This window comes from Symphalangus syndactylus, chromosome 2 (genome assembly GCF_028878055.3).
Source record: "Symphalangus syndactylus isolate Jambi chromosome 2, NHGRI_mSymSyn1-v2.1_pri, whole genome shotgun sequence".
NCBI lineage: Eukaryota > Metazoa > Chordata > Mammalia > Primates > Hylobatidae > Symphalangus > Symphalangus syndactylus.
This window is the reverse complement of record NC_072424.2, coordinates 41974717-42000227: the sequence shown is the minus strand read 5'-3', so window position 1 is coordinate 42000227 and position 25511 is coordinate 41974717. Positions and strand designations below refer to the sequence as shown.

At 44.8% G+C, this 25511-nt stretch overlaps 1 protein-coding gene across 11 annotated transcripts in view; it reads right to left on the bottom strand.

The window, feature by feature from the left end:
* The window catches only part of PIK3AP1 (phosphoinositide-3-kinase adaptor protein 1), a 133146-nt gene that overhangs the window by 38388 nt on the left and 69247 nt on the right, over positions 1-25511 (bottom strand). For all 11 annotated transcript variants that reach the window (XM_055253809.2, XM_063628894.1, XM_063628905.1 and 8 more), the window contains 5 exons: positions 23502-23646; positions 22309-22451; positions 22049-22181; positions 19456-19652; positions 16270-16459 (listed from right to left, as the gene is read on the bottom strand). In XM_055253809.2, the coding sequence (XP_055109784.1) occupies positions 16270-16459; positions 19456-19652; positions 22049-22181; positions 22309-22451; positions 23502-23646 (808 nt within the window). The remainder of the gene's footprint in view (positions 1-16269; positions 16460-19455; positions 19653-22048; positions 22182-22308; positions 22452-23501; positions 23647-25511) is intronic.

Sequence of the window (25511 nt, the reverse complement as noted above, 5' to 3'; positions counted from 1 at the left end):
CAACATAGTTACTTTTCAAAAACATAATGTTGAGTGAAAAAGTTACAGACAGGTGTTATGGTATGATATTGTTTATATAAAGTTCTAAGGCCTACAGAAATATAGTACAAATTGTTTATGAATTCATAAATATGCAGTAAACACATAAATATGCTGGGAATGATAAATAATGAATTTCTGGAAGTGGTTTACCTATGGAGAGGGAGAGAGGGTAACTGGATTCCAGAGGGGGTTAATAGAGGACGATAACTGGAACCATATTATTTAATTTAAAAAAATCTGAGATAAAAAATGAATAAAAAGGAAATACATATTCTTGAAGATTCTGATGAATCTGAAGATTCAGAATCTTCAAAAAACACAATATTTTAGATAATTAATATGCTACCCAAAGGGGGCAAAATTAGATTCTATTTTCGTATTTGCTTATATACGTAAAAAAGAAACTCTGGGCCAGGCATGGTGGCTCACACCTTTAATCCCAACACTTTGGGAGGCCAAGGCAGAAGGATCACTTGAGCCTAGGAGTTTGAGTCCAGCCTATGCAACGCAGTGAGACCCCATGTCTACAAAAAAAAAAAAAAAAAAAAGAGAGAGAAAAAATTAGCAAGGTATAGTGGCACCTGCCTGTGGTCCCAGCCACTTGGGATGCAGAACTGGCAGGATTGCTTGGGCCAAGGAGGTCAAGGTGGCAATGAACTGTGATCATGCCACTGCACTCCAGCCTGGGCAATAGAGCAAGACCCTGTCTCAATAACAACAACAACCACGACAAAAAAAAGAAGAAGAAGAAGAAGAAAGAAAGAAAGAAAAGAAAAGAAACCCTGGAAGGAGACATAAGAAATTAATATCAGTGGTTTTCTGGGAACTGAGAAGATGGGGATAAGTAATACAGAAAGATATTCCACTGTTCATCTTCTTATATTTTAGCTTTTCAGCCTATTCGAAAAAATAAAGAAATGCAGTATTCTGACACGTTTGTGTTACATTATCCAAAAAACACACAAACAAAAAACAATCTCCTTATTTCTACTTCTTCAGTTTATGTCTCCTGGCATAGTGGACGCATTACATAAATATAATGTACCTTGATGTCCTCCAGTTCAGGGCACTACAATTCCAGATGAGGAACCAGTGAATGAATCCCTTCCACCTGCTCTTGTCACCACTGAATTCCACAACAGACTAGAAAGTTTAGGGTAATTGTACTAATCCTGAAACATACCTAGAGATGCATTCATTATTTTAAACATGTTCTGATAAGAACTCACGCCTAACTCATTCTTTAAAAATTCAAGACCAGAAAAATTCTACTTATACGAGACTTTCAGTTTAATTTGCTTAATTGTGTTTCATGGAACCTTTTCCTCATGGAGTTAGAAAACTGGAGGCCGGGCACAGGGTGTCACACCTGTAATCCCAGCACTTTGGAAGGCTGAGGCAGGAAGATCACTTGAGCCCAGGAGTTCAAGACCAGCCTGGACAGCACAGTGAGACCCTGTCTCTACAAAAAAAAGAAAAAAAAATTGGCTGGGCATGGTGATGCAGGCCTATAGTCCCATCTATTCAGGTGGCTGAGGTGGGAGAATTGCTTGAGCCCAAGAGATCTGGCTGCAGTGAGTTAGGATCATGCCACCGCTCTGCAGCCTGGGTGACATAGTGAAACCCTGTCTCAAAAAAAGAAAAGAAAAATGGGAAGGAATACATATTCTACAGGTGTGTGCCCTGCTAAGAGCAGGACCCTCCTCTACCTGACCAAGACTCTGTACTGCCTTCCTTCTTCCCAATTCTTATCCCAATCTCCACTCCCACCTGCCTGACCTTGGCCCCAGTTAATTTTTGAAACTTCAGTTTGAAACTCATCATTAACCCAACAATGAAGCACCAAGGAACTTACCCCTAAGGGAAGACATGCTTGGGTCAGACACCCCTAAAGATGAGGGGAGGGAGAAACTCCACAGACCTGTGGTCCAGCTTTATACTGCCCAGTGCTGAACCCTCTAGAAAACCATACCTGTCTCAGGCCCCAGCATCTCCAAGAACCTTCTCCAGGGCATAGCAACCTCAGGACCATTTTAATCACTAATCACCAAATCTCCCAGGCTGATAATATCAGAGTGCAAACCTCACACACACAATCTGTCAACCCTGTTGACAGAGTGGTAAAAGCCTCATGCAATGGTCCAGCTATTTTCACTAACAACATTCAATTTGAGAGGGTTGATTTGCATGTCGGAGAGGTAGGTGCGAAACTGAACGAGCTATAAAGAGAATTTAGGGAAATAAAATGTGGAAGAAAATAGTAGAAGGAAGAGCAGTCCTGGCTGGGCCTGGCATGCCCATATATATGGATGCAGACTTCCACTCTGGGTACTACAACCCCTTTCCTAATGTGCTCATTTGGGGAGGAGTTAAAGAAAGAACTTAAAAAGAAAAAAGAACAAGCCAGGTGCGGTGGCTCACACCTGTAATCCCAGCAATTTGGGAGGCCAAGGCGGGTGGATCACTTGAGGTCAGGAGTTCGAGACCAGACTGGCCAACGTGGCAAAACCCCATCTCTACTAAAATACAAAAATTAGCTGGGCATGGTGGAGCGCACCTGTACTCCCAGCTACTCAGGAGGCTGAGGCAGGAGAATAGCTTGAACCCAGGAGGTGGAGGTTGCAGCGAGCCGGGATTAACACTACTACACTCAGCCTGGGTGACAGAGCAAGACTCTGTCTCAAAAAACAAAACGAAACAAAAATAAAATAAAATAAAACAGAAAAGAATGAGCACCAGTAATGAGACTTAAGAACATCATGACTCCTTCCACCAATAAAGACATCATTTCTATGGCATTCTTGCCAAAAGTTCATAACCTCAGCCCAATTATAGAAAACATCAGACAAACTCAAACTGAAGGGCATTCTACAAAACAACTGATCAGTGCTCTTCAAAGTATTGAGACAAGGAAAGACTGAGGAACTGTTGCAAACTGAAGGAGATTGAGAAGAAATAACTAAATGCATTATAAGACCTTAGAAAGGAGCCCAGAACAGAAAAAGAGTATCAGCGGCACAACTAGAGAAATTTGAACAAGGTCTATAATTTAGTTAGAATTACTGTGCCAATGTAATTTCCTGGCTTTGGTAATTGTACTATGGTTATGTAAGATGTTAATACTAAGGGAGCCTGAGTGAAAGGTATGCAAGAACTCTGATGTTTTTGCAACTTTTCTCTCTAAAAGTATTTCAAAATTTTTTTTTTTTTTTTACAAAAAGGAGAGGAGGAACCACTATAGCAAAACTAAATAATCATAGCTCCTGGGGATGACCCCATGATCCTCCTTTCTGTCTGCCTACACTATCAAGCTAAGTACCTTCCAATGACACTGTGGAGCACACGTGTGTGGATGCAATGATCGAGATGGTGCTAAATGAACCACTTGTGAAAAACAAATATTTTTACTTTAAAGTCACACCTTAACTGGTGGTTAAGAGCAAGATTTTGGAAGCAACAATGTAGATGGCTAAATATCAGCTCTGTGACTTGGTAGAGTTCTTTGGCCTCCTTGAGCCTCCCTGAGAGTGTCTCGCAGGATGATTAGAAGCATGGGCATTAGGATCAAAATGCATAGGTCCCAGTTGTGTTTTTCCCACTTCTGGCTGTATTGACTACACATCCACCAGTCCAACACCAACCAGTATTTTTAGGTTCAATCAAACATTCAGACTCACAAGATGACCCTGGGACATGCTTGGCACCAGTCCACTCAGAAAGATATAGGACACAAGCTAGCAGGGCAGTGAAGAGAGCTGGTCTTCCTTTGAGCCAGTCCTTGCACCTGACCAGCAGCTCAGATGCAAAGAGACAAGATCCATAGCTGTCTGCGCTGGTGAAAAACCTCATGTCCTACAAGAGCAATTTCTCTCACAGCAACTCCAGAGGCGGAGCTTCCAGGGTCCCCATGAGAGGTATGCCAGAGTCAGTGCCCTCAGGAAAGCCCAAAGAATGGTGTCCCTTTCAAGTATTTCTAGTTCCTGTACAGCTCCTCCCAGTTCCAGATGCAATTTACCAATCAGGAGCCATTTTTATTGTAGGCAATGTTGCCTGGAAACATAGTTGACATTTGGCTCTTATCAGGTTACCGGGGTAACAGAGCTAGGAAGTCAACTGAAGGTCAAAATCTTATGCAGAAAGGGAAATGATAGCTATTATATTTTCTCTTTGCCCATAATTATCTTGGGCCAAGTTTCTAAAATCCTCTCAGTTTCTCTCTCTTCTTGTCTGTAAAATGGTGATAGTAATAGTACGTATCTCACAGGTTTGTCATGAGTATTAAATTAGGAGCTTGCCAACTGCTTAGCACAGTAGCTAGCACATAGGAAGTGCTAAAGGAATGCTAGCTACTATTGTTACTATTACTATTATTTTTATTGTTAAATTCTATACCCAGGCTAATGTCCTAAACAGAGAACAATTAAAAAAGAGGATTCAATTTACACTTCTTTAAACAGGAACTTTATTTGTTTGAACCCAAGTTTTCTGCCTTCAAAGTAACGAATGCTTATGAGTTCATTGTAATATTTGAATTTCCACACATATTCTCAAATACTTCATTATTGTATTTAGCCTAGTAAAAACTATGCCTACTCAATATATTTATATTTGAATATACCTACAGCACGGGAGGAATCTTCAGACAACAAACATCAATTCTTTACAATAGAGTTATTTATGGAAATCTGACTCACAGACAAGGCTAGCCAGGTGCATTTTCTTTATCATGGCTTCTGGACACTAAGTACTGGCTTGACAGAGCCAGCAGGCTTCTTCCCTTCCTTAGTGAAGGGTCTGCCACTGTGGTCCAGACCAGACTTGGAGCTCCCATGCCCATTTGCCTTACACTTCCCTGACACCTATCACACTCTTTATTAGTGGCCCAGCAGTGAACACCAAGGGGGAATTCCAACAGCTCTTTCACCTCTGCTGGCACCACTCCATGCCACCAGGACCATAGGGAGAGGCCAACCTTCAGGACACAGCCTAAAGCCAGAGGATCCAAGGCATGGCTGGAAGAACATGATGGGGGCAAAGGGGCAGGGAGGAGACAGAGGGTGGTCTGCAGACACAGGGGAAGATCCGAAGTCAGGAGTAAAGGCACTGACAAGGGCTAGAGCCAATCGAACAGACTGCATGCAGGGAACAAACTTAAGTCAGAGAAAGGCAGCAGCTGAAACCAGGCAATTAACAGAGAGTCAGGTGATGGCAACTGAGCAACCAGTGCAGGTCGGCATCATGATCAGAAGCATGGACTTTGATATCTTGGAGACCTGGGTTCAAGCCCTGGCTCTGACTCTTACTAGCTCTGTGTCCCTGGGCAAGTCACTTGCCACCACTAAGTTTCTATATCTCCATCTGTAAAGTGAGGATAAGTAACAGTACCTACCTCATATGATGATCATTCGGGCCAAAGGAGACAATGCTTATAAAATGCTTACTAATAGTGCTAGGCACTACATTTTCATGGGTACCATTATTAGTATATTGAGGCAACTTAGTTGGTATATTAGTTTTCTATGGCTGCTATGACAAATTACCATTTAAAACAACATAAATTTGTTATCTTATAGTTCTGTGGCTCAGAAGTCTGAAATAGGTCTCACTGGGTCAAAGTCAAGGTTTTGTCAGGGCCGCATTCCTTTCTGGAAGCTATAGAGGAGGATCTGTCTCCTTGTCCTTTCCAGACTCTAGAGGCCACCTGCATTCCTTAGCACTAGGCCATCTTCTGCCATCTTCAAGCCCAGCAATGTTGGGCAGAAAGCTTAGCTGAACTGAGTCCTCCCCTTGATGCCCTCTCTCTGGTCTGTTTTCTGATGCCCTCTTCCACTTTTAAGGACCTTTTTGATTATGTTGGGCTCACCAAGGTGATCCAGGATATTCTCCATATCTTGAAGTCAGCTGATTAGCAACCTTGATTCCATCTGCAATCTTAATTCTCCTTTGCCATGTAACCTAGCATACATACAGATTCAGGGGCATTATTCTGCCTCCCAAGATAGACCCAAGTATCAGGCACAGTCAGCCTGCCATGAATTTCCTTCCCATACTAGGCCAGTGAAGGGAAGAGAGGACAGAAATTAGGGCACACTCAAGTGAGTCCATCATGTTTACACACAAACTGGGTAGCCTTGTTCTGATATAGACATTATTGAGTCTCTAGATGTGCACTGCCTTAAATGAAGTTACCCAAAAATGATTTTTCCATTTATATTATAAAGAAAATGATTTTTTAAAATCTTTAGTTGAACATAAATATCTTTGTAGACTAGGAACAGTAGATGCCATACATGGGCCTCCATGCCCCTATTCCATTTTCATGGCAAACATCACTAACCAATCATAGCATTCTTTCTGTCCTTTTCAACACAGCACCCAGGCACTCAATACTGGCCAACTGGGGCCAGTATTTATTACAGGTGTGCTGGCTCATGCCTGTAATCCCGGCACTTTGGGAGACCAAGACAGGAGGATCACCTGACATCAGGAGTTCAAGACTAGCCTGGCCAACATGGCAAAACCCTGTTTCTACTAAAAATACAAAAATTAGCTGGGTGTGGTGGTGGGCGCCTGTGGTCCCAGCCACTAGGGAGGCTGAGGCAGGAGAATTGCTTGAACCCAGGAGACAGAGGTTGCAGTGAGCTGAGATTGCACAACCGCACTCCAGCCTGGGCAACAGAGAGAGACTCCATCTCAAAAAAAGAAAAAGAAAAAGAAAACTAGACCGGGTACAGTGGCTCACGCCTATAATCCCAGCACTTTGGGAGGCCGAGGGGGGTGGATCATGAGGTTAGGAGTTTGAGACCAGCCTGGCCAACATGGTAAAACCCCATCTCTACTAAAAATAAAAAAATAAAAATAAAAAAAAATTAGCCAGGCATGGTGGCGTGCACCTGTAATCTCAGCTAAAGAGAGGATAGGCAGGAAAACTGCTTGAACCCAGGAGGCGGAGGTTGCAGTGAGCCAAGATTGTGCCACTGCACTCCAGTCTGGGTGACAGAGCAAGACTCCGTCTCAGAAAAAGTAAATAAATAAATAAAATAATACAAAAATAAAAAAAATTATAAAAGAAAAAAATACTGACCAACTGGCCTTGGCATGTGAAATTATTTTTAAAATGCTCTTTTCCATACCTAATTAGGCACTAAGTCCTGGTAGTAGCAGATATTACCTTTGTAATAACACTTTTTTTAAAAGGTACCTGGTTACCTGGAGTTAATGAGTGATAAAACCCTCTCAGGCTCTAAATATGACAACCCCACATGTACACATAACCCGGGCATACAGTGAACTACACAGAAAACTCTGTAAGTGAAGGGAGTCTGTTTCTAGACAAAGAGCATTTTGGGAGGGAAACTCAGAACAAATCCCTGCATTCCTGGATGCTCAGGGCTTGTACTTCAGATCCTAAGTGCTTAAACTTCATGACTTGCAAATTAAAAATAAACCAAAATGCACTGAAACCTGCCAGTCTGAGGAGAAAGTGCAAAGTTCTTTCATTTCAGCAAAGAAAAACAACAACAATGACAAGGAGACTCTGGGGCCACAGCCTCCTTTTGGAAAAGCCAGCTATAGAGTCACACTGCACTGCATTTAAGGAGTCAGTCAGAAAGAACCCACTCCTGGAATGCAAGAAGCTTGAACAGATGAGAGAACACCCAGGCAGGCACTTAATTAAAGAATGAATCAAGAGCAATAGCAAATTCTCAAAGACACCCATATGATACTCCTCATGGGACACAGAACACTTAGCTGCAGTGGAAACTCCATCCAGATTATACGCTGTTAATTTAATAGAAAACCAAGTGAGTATATAATACAGTGAAATGTCAGCTACTGAAAGACTATTCTTCTAGAAAGGCTTTCAAACCCTGAAAGTAGGCCAAAAGAATTTTTTTCCCCAGCAAGAATCTTTTGTGGCCAAAAAGAGAGCCTTAGAGCAAGGAGCATCGTAGCCAAACATTTGAAGAGAACTTGAAACGTAATGGATCAGTTTGCCCCCAGGTAGAATGGTTTGATTGACCATGTCAATAAGAAAGTCCAGCTTTTCTGTACCCTAAAGAAGTAATGGGATGGAAGAAAGAGGGACAGGAAGATGTGGGAGAGATATACAATAACTCACACACACACACACATACACTCTGTGATAGTTAATTTATTTTATTTTTTGAGACAGGGTCCCACTCTGTCACCCAGGCTGGAGTGCAGTGGTGCAATCACGGCCCACTGCAGCCTCGATTTCCCAGGCGATCCTCCCACCTGAGCCTCCTAACTACAGGCACGCACCACCATGCCTGGCTAATTAAAAAAAATTTTTTTTTGGAAGTGGGTTTTCAACATATTGCCCAGGCTGATCTTGAACTACTATACTCAAGCGATTGCCCACTTTGGCCTCCCTGAGATTACAGGCATGAGCCACCATGCCTGGCCTGTGATGGTCAATTTTAGGGGCCAAATTGACTGTATTAGGAAATACCTAGAGTGAGGGTGTTTCCAGAAAAGGAGCATGAGAGTAGAAAAGATCCACCCTCAAGGAAGGCAGCATCATCTAATCAGTTGAGGGCCCTAACAGAGCAAAAACAGACAAAAGGTGAACTGGTCTCTCCCCAGGGGCTGGCATACACTCCCATACACTGTTCTACTCCTGGTTGGACATCAAACTCCAGGTTCTCCACCCTTTGGATTACACGACATACACTAGCTGCTCTCCCCTTGGGTTCTCAGGCTTTCGAGCTCAGACTGAGAGTTACACAACCACTTCCCTGGTTCTGAGGTCTTTGGGCTACGTACTTTGGAGTTCTGAGTTGATGCTAGAACGAGTTAAGACTTTTGGGGCAACTGGAATGGAATGAATGTATTTTGCATGTGAGAAGGACACGAATTTTGGAGGCTAGGAGCAGAGTGCCATGATTTGAATGTGTGCCCCAAAATTTCATGTGTTGGAAACTTAATCTCTCCATCCTCATGAATGAATTAATGTTGCTATCGTGAGAGTGGGTTTGTTATCACAGGAGTAGCTTTGTTGTAAAAACAAGACCTCTCTGGCTCTCCTGCTCTTGCCCTTTTGCCATGTGAATACTTTCCACAATGTTATGATGCACAAGATACCAGCACCATGCTCTTGGACTTCCCAGCCTCCAGAATTGTGAGCTAAATAAACTTATTTTCTTTACAAATTACCCAGTCCATGGTGTTCTGTTATAGCAACAGAAAACGGACTAAGACACACACACACACACACACACACACACGAGAATAGCAGTGTAAAATTAGAGGGCTAATGAGTGATGGCTGGCATTGGCAATGAAGAAGGGGCTGAGGATAAATAGGAGAAGCTGCAAACAAGTTCAGTGGTTTTCTTATGCAGACAAATGCCTCGATACAGTACCCCTGGCAAGCACAAAGACCCTCTGCCATGCAGGAGTGAGTCTATGGGATGCATTTGTGGTGCTGTGCAGTGAGTCACATGCGATAGCCCACCTGAGTACAGTCCCACCTGCATTCTCAAAGCAGTGTCTTTTTCCTCCATAGTGCTGTCACAGTTTGTGGTTATATATTCAGTTATGTGGTGTTTTTGTTTAATATCCAGCTCTCTCACTAGAATGTAAGCTTTGAAAGGCAAGTTTCATGCCAGCTTGTTTACTGACTCATCATCACCTGACACAGCGTGATTTAAACACGAGAGGTTCGATAAATATTTGTTGAATGAATGAATGAACGAACTAATAAAGGAAAAACAAATGAACACATGAATATGAAGGCATTTGGGCTTTGTGAAGGAATCTGGGCATTTCCCAAGCCGAGAAAAAAGAAAGGCAATTTAGGCAGAAGGAAGAGTCAAATGCATGGGAACATGAAAGAAAAGGCAGCTTGTAGTGACCAATGGAGTTACTGCCACCCTGAGATGTCCCATACTCGGGGACACCTAACAGATGTCTCAGTACCACCTATCCGGTGGGTGAGGTCTTTGCACTGGAATACCGACACACTATTCCACCCACAAAGTCGAGAATTACATCTTATTTTCTGGTAGCTCAAATTCAAGAAATCGTTGAACACCTATTGTGTACAGCACTGGGATAGGCACTGTGGATGATACAAAGCTGTAAGACATGCTTCCTATCGAGGCCAGGAGAGAGTAACCAGAGAAGCATGTATATAACTAGAGCCCAAGGGGATGTGTGCGCAGTGTCCCAAGGAAAGCGTGACCTGCAAGATGTGCAGGTTCAGAGAGGAGCAAGGTTGCTGCTGGTGATGGGGATTTTATCTTTTAAATGTTAAAACATTCAATCCAGTGTGCTTTCACTAAGTCCCTATGTCCCCAACATAGTTCTTGTATTTATGGAGGAGCAAAAAGCAACAGGAAGTCAAGAGGTACATTGAGCTCGTCTCCCTGATCCCCAGTGGGTTCTGTCCTTGCAGGTAAGAACTCATGCTGTGCACCCAGGCCCACGGGCTTTGAAGCATCTCTTGGCTCTACTTGCCAGAATCTTCCCAAAAGGGATGGCAGGAGGATGACAGAGCCTCAGCCGTCACAGGGAGGGAGGCTCCTGAGAGAAAAGGATGCAGATAGGAAAGACAGTATGTTTCATAAGCAAATCAGTAATGTAGTCATTTTGCATACAAATCGTCCTTCAGTTGGTTTCAGACCTACAGGGCTGGGCTGTGAGGTGCTTTACAGTCCACAAGTGTGCCCCCAGCTCAGACGGAACCCAGCTTGTAGAGAGGGGCTGTAATCAGAGAGCTCAGGTAAAGAAAACACTGCTGGAAATGATCTGTTACAAAGATGCCAGTTACCAAGGAGGTTGCTAAGGGAAGCTGGCAAGTTAGCTAGAGCTAAGTCAGCTCTCCACTACATAAACACTTGAGCTACAGAACCATGAGGTAGGGATCAGGGGTTCAGAAGAAAAGTTCAATGCAGGGGTAACATGAAGCAGAACAGTCCTCTGGGATTGATTAGTGAGTCTGCAGTTTCTAATGGCAAGATGATAATGCCATTCTCCTTTCGCTCCTTTGGCTTTATGGAAGAAAAATGAGGCTCTCAGGTATTGAAGCAAAGCTACAATCCACAAAGCAGTTTACCCTGGAAACAGACTGGACAAGGGCCTCCTAGAACTGCCTCCCAAGGCCATTCTACCCAGAGCCTCAGAGAGGTGACCAATCACTGGGCAAGCTTTCAACACAAAATTAATTACCTAGGTCCAGGGACCACCAGGACTACCATATCATTCTCCAAGGTAAGGGCAGGAGACAAAGAACTGAGAAAAAGATGAGGAGATAGTGAAAACACCCACAGACGTTTGCCTTGAGTTTTATTTAATGTTTGCATAAGCTTGTCCTTAATAAAGACATTTTATCTCTTACATAATAAGGTGTGAAGGTTGATGCTTTAAATATGTGGGGTCTTTTTTTTAAATTTTTGAGACAGGGTCCCATTTTGTTACCAGGCTGGAATGCAGTGGCGCAGTCATGACTCACTGCAGCCTTGAATGCCCAGGCTCAAGCGATTCTCTCACTAGAGCCTCCTGAGTAGCTGGGACCACAGGCATGTGCCACCACGCCCAGCTAATTTTTAAAAAATTTTTGTAGAAACAAGGTCTTGCCATGCTGCCCAGGTTGGTCTCGAACTCCTGGGTTCAAGCAATCCTTCCGCCTCAGCCTCCCTAAATGCTGGGATTACAGGCATGAGCCACCATGCCCGGCTGATCCGTGGGGCGTTGATCAAAAAATTCTTAAGAGAATTGGGAGCAAAGTTGAAGGTTTGATAACAAGACACATAGTTACCACCTGGTGGCAGCATATCTAAACTAAAGACTTGTGAGTGTGACGTGTGTTTGTGTGTGTGCGTGTGTGTGTGTGTGCATGTATACACCCATGCAAGCAAGTTCAGGGGAAGGAGAGATTGGAGCAGAATTGTACAATCTCAGGGTCAGAACCCAACACCTCTCTCCAGCCCCATTTCAATTAACACTGGGAGCTTCCCCTATAACCTTCCAACTCAGGTGGTTGCCTTGGATTCTCCTTGGAGAAGCAACCTCATTACCACCCCTTTCCCAAACTCAAGACAGAAAGATTTGTCCCAACAACAGTTAGGTGATCTCCAAAGCAGTGATCTGAAAGTGGCCTAAAGCCTGCCACCCTAAAGCCTGTTTGTCCCGTGAGCGAATCAATGAGTGAGCAAGTGAGTGAATGAACACAGCCTAATTTCCTTAATATGGTTATTTTCAGCCTCTAGGGCTACTACAGTCAATGGTGGGGCACTGATAAACGTGGCAATCTAGACATTTAGAAATAGCTCCTGTATAAGCGTCCATCTCTGGGCTGACAAATGCAGACCCTGGAAGGGCAGGCCAGGAGAGCCCTATATTCCAGTGGGACAGCAGACAGATTTGCCTCCGGGGAATTCGAAGACACAGATTCCTGATCCAGTTCTCCCTTGATGGGACTTAAGTAAGTTACTAAATCTTGGAGCCTTAGTTTTCTTTCCTGTGAGATGGAGATCATCCTGTTCACTAAACCCTGGGATGGTCAGATGAGATCACGGAGATACAGGCAGTCCATGGACTTTTAAAGGGCTGCCAGATGTTCCAAGTTATTATTCTGCTGAGCGGTGCTGCAAATACGCATTTTAGATTTAGCAGTTTGTCCTTCATCCTACTTCTTTATGAATTAAAGCTGCCTTGTCACCTACAGAGCCACTGTTAGTAAAATAAATTATTCCTCCCCAGGTCCAAGTTGATGCTGCTTCTGAGCCAGGAGGTAAGCGATCATTCTCAAGGTTAAACTTGACAGCCACAGAGACAGAAACACAAACCAAACCATGTCTAGAGTTAGAAAATTCAGAGTTCATATAATTGGGGAAATGAGAAATGTGGGCCAGGCACAGTGCCTCACGCCTGTAATCCCAGCACTTTGGGAGGCCAAAGCAGATGGATTGCTTGAGCTCACAAGTTCAAGACCAGCCTGGGTAACATCACAAAATCCCATCTATATGAAAAATACAAAAAATTAACTGGGCATGGTGGTTCACACCTGTAGTCCCAGTAACTCAGGAGGCTTAGGTAGGAGGATGGCTTGAGCCGGGGAGGCAGCAGTTACAGGGAGCTGAGACTGTGCGACTGCACTCCAGCCTGAGCAATAGAGCCAGACCTTGTCTCAAAAAAAAACAGAAAGAAAGACGAAAGAAAAGGAAGGAAGGAAGGAAGGAAGGAAGGAAAGAAAGGGGAAAGGAAAGGAAAAGAAAAGAAAAGAAAAGAAAAGAAAAGAAAAGAAAAGAAAAAGAAAAGAAAAAGAAAAATGTGGTGGGTTTCCTTTTCCCACGCAAAAAGCAGCCAAATTTGACAGACTGCCTCCCCGCTGGTAGCCTCCTTCCAGCTCCACGGCATCCAGAAGCCCCCTGGCCAGGGTGACTTCACAAGTTGCCAGCTGGCTACAAACCAGGCTAGTTCCAGGGCACACTGCTGCCTTGGGAAGCCCTGGTAAACCTCACCGATCCTGCTGTGGGGGGCCCAGCAGACCAGGAATAATGGGAGAGACACCTGTGGCATTCCCTGCAGGTTTCCAGTGCTGTGGTGGGAGCATGGCATGTGTTAGAACATCCAGGGGGACAGCAAGTGTAAGGCTCTGTCAACACTAAACTGCCAATAAAGTAGGGCATTCTTTAATTGTCCAGTAGTTTCATAGCAAAGACACAGGGCAGAAAGGATGATGCAGTCTCCAGATTCAAGTGGGTACTGGTGGTTCTCCAAGTGTTCTTTTGTGAGTGAGTCCCTATTCCACAATGGAAAGGACTGGGTCCTACCCACTTCCCCACCTGTATCTCCAACACCCAGAAGAGATCAGTAACTGAAATGATCTCCAGAAATGCTTATTAGGTATATGGATAGGATGATGGGCAAGGCTAGGGGGCGCCAGAGGCTGCTTTGTTATCCAATATCTGGAGCTGCAGATAGGGGAAGAAAGGCTATAGAGGCTAGATGGTTTTTCCAAAAGGAACCACGACGAAAATGCGTGGTGTTGGATAACAATTTCTGCAGAATATGGTCCTAATGACAGAGAAATCTGGATTCAAATCTGGGCTCTATCACTGATTGGCTGTGGCACTTTGGGAATGTTCAGTCCCTCTGTGCCTCTGTTTCCCCATTTGTAAAGTGCAGGTAAGAAAAGCATCCTAGTGGGGTAGCTTTTGGACTTCAGGTCCAAAATCAAGGGTGTGGATGGTAGCGATGGTGCTTTCTCTCCCCACATCCATGCCAAGGCACAGCTCATTCTGGAAGAGCTTCCACCAGCACTTCCAAGCCTCCCAGTTAGGTGCTGGAGAGGAGCTTTTACTGCTCTTTCCCCTAAAGGAGCACCCAATCTGAATGGCAAACGCCTAACAACCGCTGGACCACATCTTGCAGGTTCTGGGGTCAGTGTCAAAGGCCTGCTAGCATCAGAGACTGCCTCTGGCCCTCTGACCAACCTATGCCTTCTCTCCAAGGCATCCCGTTGGTGCCTGCTCTTCCATGAGTTCATGGATGGGAAAGTCAGGCCCGCCTCCCTGTGGGCCCAGGGCCCTACTGTCTTCTTTTCAGGCTGAAGGCTTGTAATACTCAATCTAGCCCATTCCAGAAATTCCCCCATCCATAATGCTGATACCTTGGTGGATACTTCTCTTTCTTGAATCTATTAATGAAACCCAGAGGGAAGGAGGGCTAAGTCTCCGGTGGTGCCTCTGCATGCTTAGCATTTGATAGCGAATGATGGTAACACATGAATAAGCCTCTTAGAGGGCCTGCTGTGTGGGTCTCCTGCTTCAACTCCAGTATGTGCATGGAGATCAGATCCACTGTTACCTAGATCAGCAGTTCTGAAGGGTGGTGGCACTGCCCCCTGGGGGCGTTTGGAAAATCTATGAGGGTATTTTGGGTGGTCACCAAGGAGATGGCATTCAGGAAAAGGCGGAAGGACCCTAGACATCCTGCTATGTGTGGGACAGCCCTGCCCAATGAAGAGATGTTTCATGTCCCTCGTGACTTTCAAATATTCCCCTAGACATACATATAAGCTTTAAAAAGTACGTATGATACATATTTATACCTATGTGTATATTTCTACTATCTGTGTATATGTACATGTATGTCTGTATTTTTAAATTTAATGTCAGCAGATACAAGCAAAAATACAGACAAATATACCTATCATTTTATTACTAATTATTACCAATGCCATATTGGCTGGGAGTCACAAGTCGCATAACTTCTCTCAACTCAGTTACACATTCCTATTTTGTTTTGAGTTTAGGTGTTGGAAGGGAACTTTCACTGCTCATTCACTTTTGTCAAAATGCATTACTTTTGCATTGGAAAAAACAAGATAATAAAAAGTGGGCAAAGTTTGTTAGACAGTTTATAAGAAAAATCATGATCCTGAAGAATGATATTTTGAAAATAAGTTTACTATATATTAATGCAATAAAATCAAATTACCCCTTGCCCCCCAAAAAATCTGCTTATTATTTTCTGAGCCTAGAACCTAAACTGTTTCACATATAAGCACATCTTATTTTTGCAAACACTTAATTTTTTAGAAATTCAATTTCTATGAAAATGGAAAGGAAATCATAAAGAGTTGTTCACCATCTAGGAAAATCCAGGTGCCAATGCCAACATTGTTCCCATCATTTGAGCCACCAAGACTGCAAATGTGTCAGTCAATGTTTGAAGCCGTTGACAGTGATTCTGAGTGTGTCTGCATCTGACTATTTTGTCATGACTTCTGGTGCAGGCATGTTTGAGTACATCCTCTTCTTTAATTTCTCTTTCCTATTTCAATTAGGGCAGTATATTTGATTTCTGAGAATTTTATATGCAGGTAGGTTATATAATATATAAACCTCATGTCAGAGTAGGAAAATGTTTGTTATAAAAAGGACCCATGGAGACTGACAGCTGAGAGCCACGAGCCACTGATTTGGCCTCTCAGATCACGAGGCAATGACTTCATCAATTCTGACTTCCAGATATTTGCTTAAACTCTCCCAGCAGTCATAACAGAGGAAGTCTGGAGAAGAATTCTGCTTGGCACAGCACATGATTCCAGCCCTAGCTTTGTGTAAAACAGGACCTTCATCTCTCTGGGGTGAAGTGAGGGTACGTAGGGACTGCCCCGCGCCGTCTTCAACCGGAATGAAAAAAGCTGTTTCTCAGCAGAAAGGTGGAAGCAGAACTGGGTCGTGCTACTTACAGAGGTCTTCAGTGGCAGCTGGGACAAAGGCAGCCATGGACTCATAGAGATCCTCGTCACAGCCGGGGTTGAGCGAGCATTTCATGAGCAGGTCTGTGGAAAGGTGGGCCATGGACTCGTACACAGAGTCAGCCTCCTCTCCTTGCATCAGTTCCTCTTTAATGTGACTCTTGAGCATGTCCACCGTTTCCTGAAAGAGAAGATGAGGCCCACGGCGCCCTGAGGCAGCCTGAATTTCCGGGTGGAACTGGGCCCCCGAAGGCACTTGTGGCCAGCAAAGTAAAGGCTCCCATGAGTCAGGATTACAATTGGTTGTGTGTATTTGTATTTTCCCACCTGACTGAATGCTCCTTGAGGCCAGGCTTCCCACCTTTTTCAGTTTCTTTCATGTTTTTGTTTTAATCTTCGTATCTTCCTACAACACTAAGCACAGAGTTAGGCACTCAGGAAATACCCGCTAAATGTCCACTGACCAGAGGATACAAATTAAAAATTACTTTCCCATGGCCTGGTGTGGTGGCTCACACCTGTAATCCCAGGACTTCAGGAGGCCAAGGCGAGTGGATCGCCTGAGGTCAGGAGTTCGAGAGCAGCCTGGCCAAAATGGCAAAATCTCATCTCTAATAAAAATACAAAAATTAGCCGGGCATGGTGGAGCACGCTTGGAATCCCAGCTACTCGGGAGGCCGAGGCATGAGAATTGCTTGAATCCAGGAGGTGGAGGTTGCAGTGAGCCAAGATCGCACCAGTGCACTCCAGCCTGGGCAACAGAGCAAGACTCTTTCTAAAAAAAAAATACTTTCCTGTGAGCACCTTTTAAATGTCAGGTACAATGCTAGGTATTTGCCTACACCCTATCTCCTGTAATCCATTCCACTACTGCTTGAGAGAGGTATAATATTCTCTAGTTTACAGACGAGAAAAACAAAGCTCACAAAAATCTAGTATCTTACTCAAGGGCTTGCAATCCTGATTTCTGATCTTTCTTATACACCCTAGTGGTTCCTCCAAAGGGAAAAAAATGACACAAGAAGGTGTGATCTTTACTGACTAGCCATGCAAAAATTCAAATGAGCTGAACAGGAATGCAGCTAAGGTGTTTTCGCCCTGTGTGCAGTCAGAGGTCACTCTACAGCTTGGCACACTAGCCCCTGTTCCTTCTGCAGGCTCCTCCAAACTGTCAGGAATCCTGACAGTTTCCAGGGGTTCCGGCCTCGAGCTTATGTCCTATGTGCCCAAAAGGAGAGATGATCTTGGATAAAGTGTCCTGACATCAGAAAGCTTCTCCCCTGCCTCCCACTGCCATCCTGCCTCCATGTGATTGTGAAGCCAGAGAGGTGACTTCCCTGAAACCTCTGCACAACTTTTCCTGGTAAGAAACTTTAGTGTTTCACAATCCTTATTTCAGCATCAACCCACAAAAATCCTCATTTTCACCACCACTACCGTAAGATAGCTAATCTTTTATTGACACTTCGTTAGTTTCCTCACGAGACCCAATAAACCAGATGACAGCTGTGAAATGTTGGAGATTCAAGATCTCACCTTTGGTTTTGATGTGGTGAAAAAAGGAAATGGGACAGTTCTAAGAGGCCATAAGTAACACAAAGGGACAGTCTTTTGGTCACAATGCTGAAGCTGCATCGATTGAAGGTGACCATAGGGAGAAAGCAAAGATGCTATGACCTAGATTAACTTCAGCACAAAATGAAAGTGCATCTTTAAACATCCCAGTTAAATACAACAGGATAACAAGCCCTGGCTTCAGTATCAAACTATCAAACTAGGTGCAAATCCTGTCTCTGCCCTGAATAGTTTGTGGCCCTAAGCATGATGACTTTGCCTTTCTAAGCCGTTTTCCTCTTTTGCAAAGTAAGGCTCACAATACTGTCAACTTCAAAGGATTGTGGTGGGGATTAAATGAGATAATACATTTTCAAATCAAATACATTCAATAAATACTAGTTACTACTATGAACACAGTAGGTTATTAATAAAAACTATTGGCATGGAAATGAAATGCTACATTTGGTACATTTGTGACTTTAAGAAAAAAACTGAGTAAATACACCCAGACTGAGAGTATCGTAAGCCTTATTTGTGTCAGTGATGCCCAAAAAAAGGACTCACACCATTTTATTCAAAACACTTATACACCTGTAAACACTGGGAAGTCCCCTCTGCGCTTCCGTGAATCACTGTCTCGTAGATTTTCCAACACAGAGCAGAGAGTTAAGTTTCTGGGGAGATACCAGGCTCTGTCCTGTCTGGAGGTAGAGAGCAAGACTGGGCTGTGTTTATTGCTCCCTGTGAGGTCACAGCCCCATACGAGAGGCTGAGCTATTCTCAGGTATCCTCTGGCAGTCTGTGAAGAAGGAGGAAAACCACGAGGGGCTGGGATCAGGAAGAGCAGCTGCTTCCTAGGCATCAGAGGCAATATCGGGGCATGGAATAAGATGTAGACATGGGGTGCGATCACCCTCAAAGGACCCAGAAGTCAATGTTTGAGGAGGAGCTGAGGGCCCCAAAGCAGATGATCAGATAAACTGGGCATACCTGCCTGTCTTAACATGGGACCCAGGGAGGGGGTTAGAAAGAGAGAGTGAGGCTGTCAGCAGGAGGTGCGCCTTAGAGTTGCTGCCCTGATGCCTTTCCAGGTGCACAGATTTATTGTGGTTTCTGCTGAAGAAGAAACCAAGCCTAACACAGTTCACCAGGGCCTGAAAGTGGGTGAGGCAGCTGGGAGCATCCCACCATGGTGCCCTGGAGGCAGGTGAGGAGGTGGGGGGAGATGATCAGCCTCTACCTTCAGCAGATTCACTCTATAAAGGTTTCTGTAAATTCTTTGAGGGTGAACCTCAGTGCTTAATAGAAATGATTCCCTTTTACCTTCAAAAGAACTCTATGACTCGAACTATGATTATCTTCCTTCTGCATATCAGGAAACTGAGAGAGGATACGTGACTTACCCAGCATCACAAGGCTAGCAAGTGTTGGGACAGGAATTTGGACCCAGGTCCATGTGACTCCAGACCTCATTTCTTAAGCCCACACATACTGCCCACGGCCAGAAGAGGCACATGAGGACATGCTAGAGATAAAATCTGTTCGTATTTTGGGTGCAAGGGCAGCCATACTACCACAGAGTGCATTTCCAATCCTGTGCCCCTCCTGCCTTGACCTTACCACATACTCGTCGATGAACTGCCGCAGGTCCCTGAAGCCGTGTTTCTCAGCGATGGTGTTGGGGTAGTGGCCATGCTTGTTGGCCACACTGTACGCCTGCAGGGCTCCTGGGCAGGTGAGCAACAAGGCAGTGAGGTTCTTCAGTCCATACTTCGCAGCAAAATGCAACAGGGTGGGCAGCTCTTCATCCCTCTGATCTGAAAATTATCAAGGAAAACTTAATAGACAGATAAAAATAAAGGCACAGGGTGCCCTTGTTCATGGAGATGAAGCTGCCAAGACTAGCATGGCAACAGAAGGCACTCAGCCATTACTTATTGATTGACTGACCTAACATCTAACAGCTTCCTTCAGGACACCACTGAAGATCATGTCCTCAGATGCAGAGGAAATAATCTTTTTTTTTTTTTTTGAGATGGAGTCTCACTCTGTCACCCAGGCTGGAGTGCAGTGGCACGATCTTGGCTCACTGCAACCTCTGCCTCCCAGGTTCAAGTGATTCTCTCGCCTCAGCCTCTCAAATAGCTGGGATTACAGGCGTACATCACACCCAGCTAATTTTTGTATTTTGAGTAGAGATGGGGTTTCACCATGTTGTCCAGGCTGGTCTCATACTCCTGACCTAAAGTGATCCACCCACCTCGGCCTCCCAAAGTGCTGGGATTACAGGCATGAGCCACCACACCCAGACATAACATTTTAATTAATTAGCAAATCTAATAATGAATACCCTACCATCTTCTCTAACAGGACTGGAGAATCCTGAGAAAAAGTACCAATTCAAAATGTGCCAGGTTTGTTTAAAGGCTTAACTAGCAGCCACAAAGTACAATAGGAATCATGTTTTGAACTTCTCTGCAAAGTTCAGAGCATGTATTTCTTAAAGCTATTGTTTCGTGCTGATTAAAAGAAAGCAGTTCATCCTCTTAGCCCTTATTCCTAATTTCATGATAAGTACACCAAGTAATCCTGGGTATGTTCCTTAGACTTTCCGCAGCCTTTAGTTCTCAACCAGAAAACACTTCCAGACTATCTCAAAAGGACCTGGGAAGATAAGTAAGATAGTATTCAGCAGGGTTCTTATTTAGGAGAGATTTTGAACGTTGGTCTTAATGCACACAAGCCCCGCCAGGACGTCAGTTCACTCTCTAATTGGTGGAAAGCAAAGTACTCCAGAGAGGTGCTGGGTCCCCATGGACCCCTCCACCTACTGACATCTGAATACAGCAAGTTAAACTCAACCAAGGAAATGGACATTTTGTGTTTGCGGAGCTGGGAACAAATCTCTTTTTTCATAAATGTTTATTTTTAAGCCCAACAACTTTATAGACATATATTTATATACAAATGTACATTTTTTAACATGACAAACCCAGCCTTCTATTCCAAATATGATCTTGGAATGAAGGGTCTGAAAATATTCCTGGGATCTCAAATTGTCAGGCTATGAAATACTTTCTCCTAAGCCCCAAGCTTAATAGAGAATAGTCACATCTACAAAAGTGCTGCAAGAACATTCCATAGTAGGAAAATGGGGACAGGCAATACGAAAGAGAATCTCCCAGGAGAAGGCCTTGAAAGTCATGTAAACTCATCCTTATGGTTCTCTGAGACTATAGAAGGATGGAACGTAGGCAGAAGGGAACCAGAGACTTGGGTCCCATTTGTGTAGTACAACCATGGCATGAAGGAACAGTGGTGTTCATAGAAGCACTACAATAGGCATCCTGTCCAGAACACCAAGCATCATCCCTGTGCAAGGGGTGTGACTCTCCCAGCTCTCAGCATGTCACATGTGCACAAGAGGCTGCTCCTCCCTCATTAAACAACTACTTGTTTAGAGCCTACAAAGAGCCAGCCACCCAGGAGCAGTTCCAGCCCTCACTGAGCAGACAGCCTAGCAAAGAAGACAGACACAGCTGAGGAGTGCTAGGTCAATGGCACCCAACGTGCTGCTGGTTGAGGGGTGCCAAAGCAGGTGAATGGAACCTACTGGAGGTTTGGAGAAGGCCTTCTGGGGAAGTGCTACCTAAGCTGCTACAGGGAAGTGAGAGAAGTTAGCCAGGTAAACAGCAACCAAGGCAGGAAGGAAGGACTGTCTTTCCATGAGTCTAAGTGGCAAGAGACAGGTGAAAAAAGCTCATACCTCCTGCAAATCAAAGCATAAAAAAGACAAGAGGGAGTATGGAGAGAGATGAGGGCTTGTTTATAGGTTAAGCAGTTCGGATTTTATCTAGAAGGCAAGTGGGAACCTCCCCTGACAGTACTTAGCTTACCTGTTCCTCATGCTATCCCTATGAGGAATAATCATAACAAGCTCCATTGGCTTACGCCAGACCAACTTAAAATCACTCATTTCCTACTCCTCCATAAGCCACCACATGTGTTTTGAGAAGAGGGTAAAGTATTCAGATTTGCAATTTAGAAGAATGAGGCTACCCAGTCAAGAATGAGTCCTTATCACAGGATAGGTTATAGAGAAGGGACCCAGAAGAGTTACAGCAGAAGGTAAACGCGCATGTTGATGGGATGCTGAAACCAGCAGGCTGGAATCAGCCCACGTTGGTTTCCTGAGGTTTGACTGTCAACTTACTTGTCATCATATCTTCTTCTTCCAGCTGGTTGATTCCAAAGAGGTGCAGTCCGCTTGCAGGGATATTGTTCTTCAGGGATTCGGTTAGCAGTTTATCAAGGGTCTCTGTGTTGTAGGGCACAATTTTAAAGGCCTGAAACAAAAGTGAAGATGGTCAGATCTGAAATCCAGCTCTCTTCCATACCGCAGATTCGAGACTGATAAGCCATGAGCAGAAATTACATGCCCAGAAAGCTCAGGTTTCCTTGTAACATCCTTACCTGACACATGAATTCCACAGGATTCGCGGCATTGGACAATAAATTCCCAATTTCTTCCATGTCAGTATAATAGCTGATAACGGTTTCACACACCACTAAGTCCCCAGAATATATCTTCAGAGAAACGTTCCCAGATGAAAGGTCTGAACAGAAGAAAAGACACTATCAAAATTCCCAGGAAAAACAAGCATCCAGGGAAAAGTGGCTGTGGATATACACACTCCATCTGAGTGGTGAGGACACTAATTGGGGGCTGGAAGAAAGATCTTGGAGGTGAGCTGGGGCGGCAGTGAGGGAAAGGGTGGAGGTAGCAGGTGAGCAAACCAGCACATGGCAGGGCTCTGGGCCACAGTAATTTATCCTCATTGGGTTTGCAACTTAATTTTCAAAAAATTTTCATCTTTTTACTCACTACTGTAGGCCCAGTGCCTCAATGAACAGGAAGAAAATTCGGGTTTAAGGCACTTTACACAAAGGCCAGTGGTCACAGAAGGAGGGAAAAATCATGGGAGGTGAAACTGTTTCTGCCACATTGGGGCAGCTGAACTGGCTCACTGCAAGTCATGAGCTGCTGTCATGACTACACGCTCTTCCTGGGGCGGGATGCTGCACCACAGGAAGGGGTTTTGAGGGGGCAGGAGAAAATTAAAAATAACACCAACCACAGAGATTCACAAAAGAGGAAATGCGACAATAGAGACCATGGAAAAATATTCACCCACACTAGCAATCAAAGAAATGCATATGAAAACAATGGACTACTCTTTAAAAAATATCAAAGTAGCCGGACGCCGTGGCTCACGCCTGTAATCCAGCACTTTGGGAGGCCGAGGCGGGTGGATCATGAGGTCAGGAGATTGAGACCATCCTGGCTAACATGGTGAAACCCCGTCTCTACTAAAAATACAAAAAATTAGTCAGGTGTGGTGGCGGGCACCTGTAGTCCCAGCTACTTGGGAGGCTGAGGCAGGAGAATGGCGTGAACCTGGGAGGTGGGGCTTGCAGTAAGCTGAGATCATGCCACTGCACTCCAGCCCGGGAGACAGAGCAAGACTCTGTCTCAAAAAAAAAAAAAAAAAATCAAAGTAGGAAACATATTTAAGATGATAATACCTGGCATTGGTGGCATTGGTGACAGCATAGCAAATAAGCAATGAAGCCCTATGTCATCACATTCACAGGGGACTACTTACTGGGAGCCTTCACGGAAACGGTGTACTCATTCTCCAGCTTGGCTTCCATCCTTACAGAGGGAGAATCCTCAGGAGAAAACTCTGCTTCCGTCGCCACCCTGTCATCCAACTTACATCTCACAATAACATAGACAGTGGTTTCTGCCTGAAACGGGAGGCCAGTCATTGTCCCCTCTCCCTCTCAGATTCCCATAGGGTGTTGGGCCTGAGGATCTCCCCAGCTCTCTTGCCCTAGCTCTACCTAGTGAGAGTCCTTGGGGCAGGGTGGACTCAGTGGTCCAGTGCTGGGCAGTGAACTGTTTGCTACCAGTCCCAACGAGACAAGTCACAAAAACCAAGAGTAAATATTTATAGCAATTGGATGGAGTCATTTTACGTCTGTTGAAGCTGATAATAATAATAACAATAATAATAATAATGGTAATAAAACTTAGCCGGGTGTGGTGGCTCATGCCTGTAATCTCAACACTTTGGGAGGCCGAGGCGGGCAGATCACAAGATAAGTAGTTTGAGACCAGCCTGGCCAACATGGTGAAACCCCGCCTCTACTAAAAATACAAAAATTAGCCAGGAGTGCTGGTGGGTGCCTGTAGTTCCAGTTACTCAAGAGGCTGAGGCAGGAGAGTCACTTGAACCCAGGAGGCAGAGGTTGCAGTGAGCCAAGATCGCGCCACTGCACTCCAGCCTGGGCAACAGAGGCAAGGCTGTCTCAAAAAAAAAAAAAAAATACACACACACAAAACAAAACAAACAAACAAAAAAACCTTTAGGCTCATACTTTATACACTTTTTTTTTTTTTTTTTTTTGAGACACAGCTTCACTCTGTCACCTAGGCTGCAGTGCTGTGGTACGACCTCAGCTCACTGCAACCTCCACCTTCCCAGGTTCAAGCAATTCTCATGCCTCAGCCTCCCTAGTAGCTGAGACTACAGACACCTGCCACCACACCCGGCAAATTTTTCTATGTTTAGTAGAAACACGGTTTCACCATATTGGCCAGGCTGGTCTCGAACTCTTGACCTCAGGTGATCTGTCTGCCTTGGCCTCCCAAAGTTCTGGGATTACAGGCATGAACCACCGTGCCTGGCCATTTATATGTCTTTTTATTTCATTTTGCATAGCATTTCTGTTGCATTGTTTTTAATGAAATCATTGGTCCATTTCAGAATTGGACATCTTTTTAGAAGTCCTTCGCCACCGATAGCTTGAGAAGCCCTGCTCTAGACCAGTCTTGCTACTCAAGGTGGAGCCAAGGGAGCAGCAGCGTCAGCATCCCCCGGAAGCTTGTTAGAAATGCAGAATCTCAGGCCCCTCCTGGCCCCACTGAGCCAGAGTCTGCATCATAACAAGATGCCCAGGTGACACCCGTGCACCTTGCAGCCTAAGAGTAGCCCTCCTGGGCTCTGCTCTTCATGCAGTCCTGGATTTTACCACTGGGCAAAAAGAACTTTTCGGGGGATTAATTTTCCCAAACCATCGAGCACCTCGAATAGCTCTTTTAGCTTGCTTTAAGATCTCACACTAAGCCTGCCAAATGGAGTGACTCTGCTGTGCTGGTTACGTGGGGGAATGAGCCTCTCAGTCTGAACTGGTGAGGTCAGGCTCTCCAAAAAACACGGGGAAAGGAGAGATTCCTGACCATAGCGAATCCCCAGATATTCCTCCTAAGACTCTGCTATAAAGTCCTCGGATTAGCCCTTCATGACAAGGGCCGTGAGAGGGTATGGCAAGCTTGGACTTTATGACAGGTGATGTGGGGGGTGATCCTGGCTCCCGGGGCTGCTGAGGCTGCACACACATGTGCTGTGGTGGTCATCCCTCCTGCTGCAGGCCCAGCCTTGTCCCACCTATGCCTTCTGCCAGGGAGCATGAGGAGCCAATGAGAATGTGTGTCTCCCCTACTGACAGTCAGGACCCAACCCCGGCCTGCCCCTTCCCCTCCCCCCAGGATCCAGAAGCCTGAAATCGGCAACAAGAATCCTGGGATAACAGGCAGTCAAGACAGGAGA